The sequence below is a fragment of the Rhea americana genome, unplaced genomic scaffold, assembly GCF_003343005.1.
Source record: "Rhea americana isolate MKP2758 unplaced genomic scaffold, rheAme1 scaffold_7, whole genome shotgun sequence".
NCBI classification, from domain to species: Eukaryota; Metazoa; Chordata; class Aves; order Rheiformes; family Rheidae; genus Rhea; species Rhea americana.
Genome location: NW_028186867.1, coordinates 6,515,677 through 6,525,080, shown reverse-complemented (window position 1 = coordinate 6,525,080; position 9,404 = coordinate 6,515,677). Strand labels below are relative to the sequence as shown.

The 9,404-nt window shown below is 42.7% G+C and overlaps 1 protein-coding gene across 1 annotated transcript; it reads left to right on the top strand.

Annotated features, from left to right (window-relative positions):
- Positions 1-647: 647 nt before the first annotated feature.
- On the top strand, positions 648-8,753 carry LOC146586288 (acetylserotonin O-methyltransferase). The gene is made up of 8 exons (XM_085321484.1): positions 648-719; positions 2,455-2,629; positions 3,697-3,826; positions 4,519-4,587; positions 5,105-5,223; positions 5,987-6,127; positions 7,771-7,893; positions 8,542-8,753. The coding sequence occupies exons 1-8, from the start codon at positions 648-650 to the stop codon at positions 8,751-8,753; spliced, it is 1,041 nt and encodes a 346-aa protein (XP_085177610.1).
- The last annotated feature ends 651 nt before the right edge of the window (positions 8,754-9,404 follow it).

The following is a 9,404-nucleotide window of genomic DNA, read 5'->3' as shown; positions in this document are numbered from 1 at the left end:
TGCATTAGCGTGCTCTGAGAGGAGACAGGCTGGTTCAGGAGTGTGCCCTGACCATTCTCAGCTGAGCTCATACTCCCTCCTCCTTAGCCTCCACAAAAGGTGCAACTTCTACGTGAAGAAGCGTGTTGCCAAATTGTCCTCATTCCTCTGGTGTCAGAGGCCRTTGGACTGGCTGAYAYATGCAAGGATYTCTAGCTGAAGGATCTTTTTTCAGTGTCACAGTTCCAGCCCCTCTGAGCAAAGCTGCTTTTGAAAAAGTCCCGAAAAAGGCTGTGCAAAAAAAAGGCTGTGCTTTGGTTTATGCACTCTGAGTTTGGGTTCTGGATGCTGTTTTGCAGTGATTTCTTATTTGCTTGTCGCAAGCTTTCAGTTGTTTCTGAAATAGTAGGTTGAGTAGTTAACCACTGAAGTGATGATACCACTTTAGTCTGCACTGCTTCTTGAGCCCTGTACTTGAGGACGAAAGCTCCGAAGAAACAGCAATGAACCTAGCAGAAGTACCCACTGAATCCAATGTATTTTGTAACTGATGTGTTTCTCAGAAGCAATAGGATTAAGCGGATCACCTGGTGTGCTCTGAGCTTGGTGGAAAGAAGCTTATTTAAATTAARAGGAGGAGAGGATCTGTGCTTCAGTACAGGAGGAAGATGGGCTCCACAGAAGACCTTGACTACCCTCAAATCATATTCCAATACACCAATGGATTTTTAGTCTCAAAGGTAAGAAGTATCAGTCAGTATTGGATAGATGTCTAAGAGTATGCAGAAAGAAATATTCAAAAGTCTCACTTCATATCCTTAGTGTAATTCTTTGGAGAAAAAACAGTCTGATAAGAAAGCATCCTAATAGTACATTGGATTTAAATTAGTTGTATTAATGGATGAATTTTGGAAAGGAAAGAGGTTTGAGAGAGACCTTGACCCCTCAGAATGGACATAATATTTATTGGTACCCATCTAGATTTTGGGGGCTTGGATGTGCAGAAGTACTGTCTCCTTGAGGCTTTGAAAAAGCAGGGGGTTATGGCTGAGGGCTTGATGTTTACTGTCTCAGCTGTGCAAGGTTCCTTAAGTAGTGGGATTTCTTCTATATTTTTCAGTTTGAGAAACAGAAGACTGGCTTACATCACCTTTTTTTTTTTTTTTTCATGCTGGCATACCAAACAGCAAGGTTTTTCAAATATGTTCTCAAAGAATAATTTCCTCCCCCTCTCAGGCTTGACTGTGTGCATTATGTGGCGGGCTGAACTTGGTAACTTCCGTATATTACCTACTTTTCAGGTGTAGGAAACATAGGCTGGTATAATGACACTTTTCCAGACAGCGTCTAATTGAGACAGACGCAGAGCTAGTCATTTCAATTTCCGTAATGTTTGCTGATGATGTTTGTGCATGTGTGTGTGTCTGTGCGCACAGAAGGGCATGAAAGTCTTGTACTCCTATTTGGTGCCTTTTTTTTTTCCCTCATTCCACAATTTAATTGTTGTTACTATTTTTCCTCATTGTAACCCTGGCAGAAATGGTAATAGAAGGAATGCTCTGCTGAGGTGTGCAAATATTGCTTACTCAAAGACTCTGGAAAGGGAGAGCTGTCCGTGAAGAGTGGCAAAAAATGGATGAGGACAATTCTTTTTTATTTGGGGTGAAAGATGGGTGCCCAAATACTTTTCAAATTCACATTGGTATTATGTTTCCAGAAATTATCTCAGTAATGTTGAGATCCTGCCTAAACAGTTCTTACTGAGAGGAAAAGAAAGCTCCATGGATGTTACCAAATCACCATAAATACAGACAGCCAATTCGCGAACTGTGTTCCTTAGTGTATTAGGAGAGTTTGTATGAGTGGTGAACTGGACAACTATTATTTATGGACTTGACTGTGTACAGCCAAAGAAGGATATTTTCACTGTGTGAACTTAGGTTATGTATGTTTGTCCAAAGATTGCAGACTTGTTCCAGGAGTTGGTACATGTGGAATTTATCCTGGGAGGATTGACATGCTTCCCACTGCAAGCCACTCTGGAGTCCCCAGGATTCACTGTAATGCATGTTAGATCTTTAGCCAAAAGATCACACAGTGCTGTGCTTGTGCYCTCCAGGCAGAAAGCAAGAGAGACTGTTGTCAAAATGTGCTCTGAAGCTAAGGTACAGGCAGTAGCATTTACACACAAAACCTAGTCTTAAAATGTGGCCCTTTGCAAATGCAATATCACAACCACTAAAGAAAGAGAAATGAAAAGAGTGCACTGCAAGCAGTGTATGGTATATTCAGTACTCAAAAGAACTTTAGGTTAATCATTGCACTTGAGTGTCAGAAGGAACATCTTTCCATCAAAATCATTATAGAACATATAGATTTTTCTTTTTCTCAAATTTAGCAAAGTTAGAAATGCAATAGGCCTTGGCACTTTCTCCTGATTCGCTTCCACTCACTGACACCTTTCTTGACATCCAGGTTTTGTTTACTGCCTGTGAGTTGGGAGTGTTTGATCTACTGCTGGAGTCAGGAGAGCCCCTGTCTTCGGATGCCATTGCTGCACGCTTGGGTAGCAGCCCCAGCGGGACAGAAAGACTTCTGGATGCTTGCGTGGGACTGAAGCTGTTGGCAGTAGAGGTGACAAGAGGAGGAGGTAATAATGGCAGAAGAAGGGGAAGAARCCAAAAGACTGAAAGGTCTGACGGTTTTGAAAGCAAAGCAAGGTGTGTGTGTGGAGAGAGGAGCTCCAGGATTAGGYCAGTGACTGTAGGTGGCAAAAAGAGACAATTGCTTGGGAACAGCAGCCTTTCTTTGGCTGAAAGGGCAGCAGCAAATGTCAACACGACTAAAGATGTAAAAGAAGCGCAGTTCTGTGTCCTGCTCTGGCTTGTGTTCTCTCGAGCTGTTTCAAGGCTTACAGCAGCTGCCCGGCAGTGGCAAGGAGAACAGCATGAGCCTTTGCATCTATTTATATGTCTTCCCTGGGCTTGTCCCAAGGCAAGTAGGGGCATGGGTAGCYCTGCAGGATCTGGATGTGCTCTCCACATCACGCTGCTGCCCTAGYGTGAGCTGARGYCTCAGGTCCTTTACGCTACCAGAGTGGGTGATGCCACTGGGGCTGCACTGGAGGAAGCAGGAGGGATTTCCACAGTGTGTGCTTTGAATGTTGGTCTGTCTGCAGAAAGAGACTGCCCTTGTGCATGGAGAAGGGATAAAAGGGGGGAGTACAATGTTCTGGGGATGAGARTCCACACTTGACTACTTTACCATTTAGAAAAAAAGACTTTTCTTCAAAGGCTTTTCGGTTACATAGAGCACAGACCTTTCTCTGAAAGGAAAAATTATAGATAAATAATGACACTCATCATAAGACTTTCCTCTTTCTCTTCCTCAAAGAAATGTTTGATGTTGGGGTAAGTGTAGGTACATGGTGTTTACCTACGGTGAATGGAGCAACACAGATTTCACTACTGCTCACCTACCCTGGAATATAATACCTGAAGGAACTGATTATAAATGCAACGTTTTTCTGTCTCTGGCTGTATGCTACTGCTGTATACTCTGCTGTATACCTTTTGTTTTGTTTTGTTTTSTTTTCTTTTCTTTTTATCTGCAAGTAAATATCTTTTTTTTTTTTTGGTGATAAATATCATGCTGTGCGACAGGCTGGGCAAGATGATAGTATACATATTAGTAAATATATTCATTTCATCTCTTTAGCTTACTACAGAAACACGGAAATTTCCAACCTCTACCTTACAAAATCAAGTCCCAAGTCTCAGTATMATATTATGATGTATTACTCCAACACAGTCTATTTGTGCTGGCACTACCTGACCGATGCTGTGAGGTAAGGAGGAGAGTGTGTGTTGTGTGCTGCCTATTGCAGYCTGCTTTGCTGCACGAGTGAGGCTGCTGTGAGCAGAGTGTTTTAGGGGAAGGACACAAGAAAGACACTGGCTGGTTCTTGGAAAGAAATACGAATGGCTGAAGTATGGTGTTGTCATTACTGCATCRCGTGTTCTTGAGGGCAGTGGGGCTCCTGTTTGTAGAGCAAATTTAGGAATCAGATTTCTGAATGTTTGGTGGCCCTCAGGATAGCACTTGATCATTACAGCGGCTCTTGTTGGAAGATACCTGTAAATGGTAAGGGCTAATGGACAAGGATAGTTCTGTTGCAAAAGAAGTGAGAACAAGGGTAGGTTAATATGGAGATGGAGTCTCACTTGTTTCAGTCTGCGCAGCTGATGACCATGATGCATGGGGGTACCATGGTCTCACCCTTTCACTCCGGATGTGGTCTCATAAAGAATCAGATATTCCTGTTCAAAATAATAACATTAAAAAAACCTTTTGTTTTATCCTTTTGTGGATAGCAGGTAAGGGTGTCAGAATGATCTCAGCTATTACAAACAGACTGGMATATATCTTGCCCAAGGTAGTTCCTATGCACAGTGATGAATTAAATTTGCAACTTCTTTTCCAGGGGGAAAGAAAAAGTAATCCACTTTAATATGCTTTTTTGTCGTTTTACTCCTTTAGAGAAGGAAGAAACCAATATGAAAGAGCTTTTGGCATTTCCTCTAAAGATCCTTTTGGAGCAATGTACAGGTAATCATTACTATATAAACTGGAATTTCATTCTTCTTAACATAGAAAAAATATCTATTTTGAATTATGACCCAAAGCACTTAAATATGCTGATGTGTAAGTCCTACTCATCTGAAATATTTTAAGTATTTCCTTTTTACAGTATTTCCTTTTATGCATATGTATTGTTGGGACACTGGTATTTTGAAAAGAAAAACAGAAATTGCTGTTCTGAAAACCATATCAAAGGATGTCTTTGGCACATYGCAATGGTAGTTGAATGAAAAATCCCTTGAAAGCCTAAAAATTAGTAATGTCTACACTGTTGGACTTCACTAGTCTTAATTCTCTATTCAAATGAAGGAATACATCACAGTAAGTCTAAAAGTAGGCTTTATATGCAAAGTGAATTTATTGCACGGTAGTAGAATCAGAGATTAGTGTTTGAACTAAAACTCTTGATGGGAGTTGTACTCTATGAGTCACCAAGGACATTATAAGCTACATTTYCACATGCTGTCTCTGTTTGCAATACTAGGTCAGAAGCAGAAATGCTGAAATTCATGGCTGGCCAGAACTCAGTATGGAGTATATGTGGTAGAGATGTTCTTGCTGCATTTGACCTTTCCCCTTTCAGGCATATTTATGACCTGGGAGGTGAGTGTCACTAGATCTTCTTTTACAAGCCTCTGAACTGTCATCTTTTATGAGCTTTGAAAAGCAAAACAGCACCTGCATTACAAGATGTGCATAGCAATGTAAAGGCGAATAGATCTGCGAAACTTGTCAGCAATAAAGACAGCTTTCTACTTTTTGGGTTGGGTTGGAAAGGAAAATAAGTAGTGTTTTTTTTTTGTTTGCTTGTTTTTCTCTAGAGCATCTYGTAAGTCTGAGTAGGGTTTGATATTCTTCTCCTTCCTTGCTTGGCACATCCCTCTGGTGCCAGCATCTCTCCCTCTTCCACTTCAGTCATGTTAGGTAGGGAGACTGTCTGTAGCCTCTCACCCCAAAGGACCTCGCTGTTCCAGCACTGCTGAACGCTGCCAGGGCTCATGGSARCTGAGAGTCTCCATCACGGACTCCATCCACTCCCTTCCCACTGCGTGGTTTAGCGGCTTTTCTTACCATTTCCTCTCTTCCAGCTGCCAGAGCAGCTCTAGCTGAGGAGGTGTGTAAGAGCTGCCAAGGCCAGGGCCTTAGCCCACAGGCCTGGCYGCCACGAGCCCAGGGGCTTCTTGCAGAGCAGACGGAGTCCGTGGCCACGCTTGTCCYTCTTCCTCCGCTTCCATGACAGCTGAGGGACAAACGTGCGAACGAGGTGCCGTGAGGCCGAATGCRCCACTGCCTGYGTCACCGCACAGGCATGTTGATGAGCGGGGTGGTTTTGTGTCAGCACTGACCACCTCTGCTCTCTCCAAAGGAGGTGGAGGGGCTTTGGCGCAGGAGTGTGTTTCTGTGTACCCAAACTCCACGGTCACAATTTACGACCTGCCAAAAGTCGTGCAAGTGGCCAAAGAGTGGTTTGTTCCCTCGGAGGAGCATCGGATCACTTTCCACGAAGGTAAGTGCCGRCTGCTGCGGGGAGGGTGCTGGTGTGTGCTGGAGGAGCGTATGGCTGCAGGATGGTGGATGCAAGCGAGCTCCCTGGGTGGTGGAGGCCACGTAAGCCTGCTCGCTCACCTGGCAGAGGCTGGGAGTTTGTGCATTTGTACATTTGGCTGTCAGTGCATTTGTACGACCTTGCCTTGTGAAGCATCTGGTTGGAAAGGCAACAGTGCAGAAGGCTAGCAGTTTTCCCAGCCTTTTTCCTCAAGAGCTATCTGTGTGTTTAGAGAGTGGAGGATTACTAGCAGCCAAGGTGAGTGCGCAGAGGCACTCCTAATGTGTTTGGGCACTCTCAAAAGGAATTCTTCTGGAGTTGTATTGTCACAGCTGCTGCTTCTGAGCCCTTGTGTCTTCTTGGAAGTCTCTCGTTTGAAGCTCAGGCCTCCAGTTGCCCCTTACTTGAGCAGGATCTCCTAGTTCTTTCTCCCCAGACAGCATCCTCCATAGCCCATATCTGCAACTCATTGTAGAACATGACAGGATGGCGGTCCTGGTTGTGCACCTCCAGCTACCTTCCCTCAAGAGAGACACACAATTACAGAGTGACTAAGAAACTCTTTACTCCTGCAAATTACTCTATTTCTTCAGAACAAGAACACTGCAAAACAACCCCTGCAACTGTGGACAGTTGTCATGCATGTTACCAAGCTTCATATACATTCTCTTTTTTCCTATGCAGACCTCCAGTAGCTATRTGGGACAGCAGGCCTGCTCTGAGCAAGGGGTTTTCGCTTCTCTAGTCAAATTGTTATGTTTTCCAGTTCCCAGACATTTGAGGCTTTGAACATAGGTGAGCTAGTCTAATGCCTTTTGCTCAGCCTTCAGATCTTGCATGGTCTTTGTACCATCTCTGAAACTGAGTGTAGGCAGATSTGGTTTTTGATGTTTTCAAAAGTTGCCAAAATGTTGGAATGRCATAATAATGCTTCACCTTCTGAGAGTGAAAGGAAGGCTTTGAGGAAGGGAAGGAGTATATAAAAGGAAGAGGGAGATATATGGGAAGTCCTATGTCTGCCAGTGATACAAAGAAATGAGAGTGAAGATGCAGACATAAAAGTATGAATTCAGTATGCCAGGTGCTGAATAAAAGGCATCACCATGTAGCCAGTACTAGGAAGTGCGAGATTTGCATTTTTCCTTGTGGACTTACAGTGGTTCAATGCCTCCTGGAGGTTTTTAAGAACTGAAACCATGTATAGCTAAGAGAAGTTCTTCCTTTTTCTGTGCGACTTATGAGAATCTTTTTTTTTTTTTACTTTTTTATGAAACTGAAGGCCTATGTCTTCGGATGAAACATCAAACTCCAGTGCTTCCCTGTGCATCAATAATTATTTCAAATGAACTGCTGTTTAAACACTTCAATTCTCCTACAGGCTGGACAAGGAACAAAAAAACAAAACAAAACAAAATGAAACAAAACAAAAATCCCTATGCAATGTCATGAAAGGACTTTTACCTGGTAACTTTATTAACTGTCTAACYTGAGTCATTGAAATGGCAAGTTAGAATCTCTGGGACCGAACAGAGCTGGAAATATTTGCTTAACTCAGCCCTCTATATTTTGGGATATTCTGTAATACATGTACTCTTGCTTTACAGGAGATTTTTTTAAAGATTCAATTCCAGAAGCTGATCTTTACATTTTATCCAAGATACTGCATGACTGGGACGATGACAAATGCAAGCAGCTGCTGGCAAAAGTCCACAAGGCTTGCAAACCTGGTAGGTTTGAACTCTTGAAAAATAGGGAGATTCTCCTCTATCAGTTACACAAAACAGAGCAGTTGTAATGGGTAATTTGGCTGGCAGGATTTCTGTTCAAATGTGCTTTGGTTTAGCCTTTCACTTCAGCGGTGTGCAGCTGAACCAGACAGGGCCAAATCCAGTTGCAAATGCTCATATCCGGCTTCTAGGTTTAGTCACCTYCTCTGTGAATGCACAGGGAATCTGGAATCCTTTCCAGATATTTAGGTGCATAAAAAGTCACATGAATGGAACCTGGGGGCAGTGTTAAGATACACAAGTCATAGAAGAAATCCCATTAAGCATCACATCAAACCTTTGGAGCTTTCAAAGTACAGCCAATAGGATGTAGTTTTCAGTGAAATTGTTAATCTCAGCTCTTGGGATTTCAGCTGAGAGAGACAAGAATTTCAATCCCAGCCTTAACATCCACTTCAGGTACTGAAGTACCTGAAGTAGTCAAGAAGAGACATGCTCTGAGGTTGTTGCTCATTTATTGTCTTCTGTGATATGACTTAAAGGCTGCTTTTTACTGAAACTAACGGTTAGGATCCTGCCTAACTCAGCTGAAAATTACCTCATCTTCTTACAGCTCAGCATGTGTTTTATATGTCTTTATTCAACCAGGCGGTGGAGTGCTACTGGTTGAATCACTTCTGAATGAAGACAAAAGTGGACCCTTAGAAACCCAACTGTATTCAATGAATATGTTGGTACAGACTGAAGGAAAAGAGCGAACACCTGCAGAATACAGCAATCTCCTGCAGGCAGCTGGCTTCACAGAGATTCAAGTCAAGAGAACTGGAAAGCTCTATGATGCTATTTTAGGAAGGAAATAATTGTATCTTCTTTCTTCTGTCTTGTTAGGAGCATAAGTGGGCAAATATGGTAYGCTTTTCTTAGGCAGCAGCCATCAGCTTAGCTCTAGCTAAGGCATTGAACTCRTTTGTAAGCTGGTACGCTGTTAGGAGACTCTCTACTGGTGCAGTTTGAGTGTGCATGGATTGCGAGTCTGGCAGGTTGATGGTGGCTTGCCTCTGGCCCTGAATAGGRAAGAGAGGAATCAAGAGCAGTTCCACTGAGAATGACCCATGAAAGAAATTTGCCAAGGAAAGTGTGTACTTCCTACTCTGCCATTTTTGTGTTTAAGTTTTTTTCATTCTTTCCAAGTTTAACATTGTACCTGACAAATGCAGTCTAATTTGTACTCCACCTCTTGCAAAATAAAACTAAGCTCTGTTATGCTACATGCATTCATGTTCTCTGGGACTGATATAGCGTAAGTAGGCTAAGTTATAACTCCCTGTAGTTTGACACTTCTGAATTTCAGAAAAAGCTGAGCCCGGATGAGTTGCATATGAAAAATATTTTTTCCCTAGGTTTTAAATTTCTTTTGAAAAATAGAAGTTTGTAGCCTAGCTTGATGAGTGACTAGAGCACAGCAATGCTCTATACAGACCTTGAGACATCAACTGAGTGGGTGAACAACG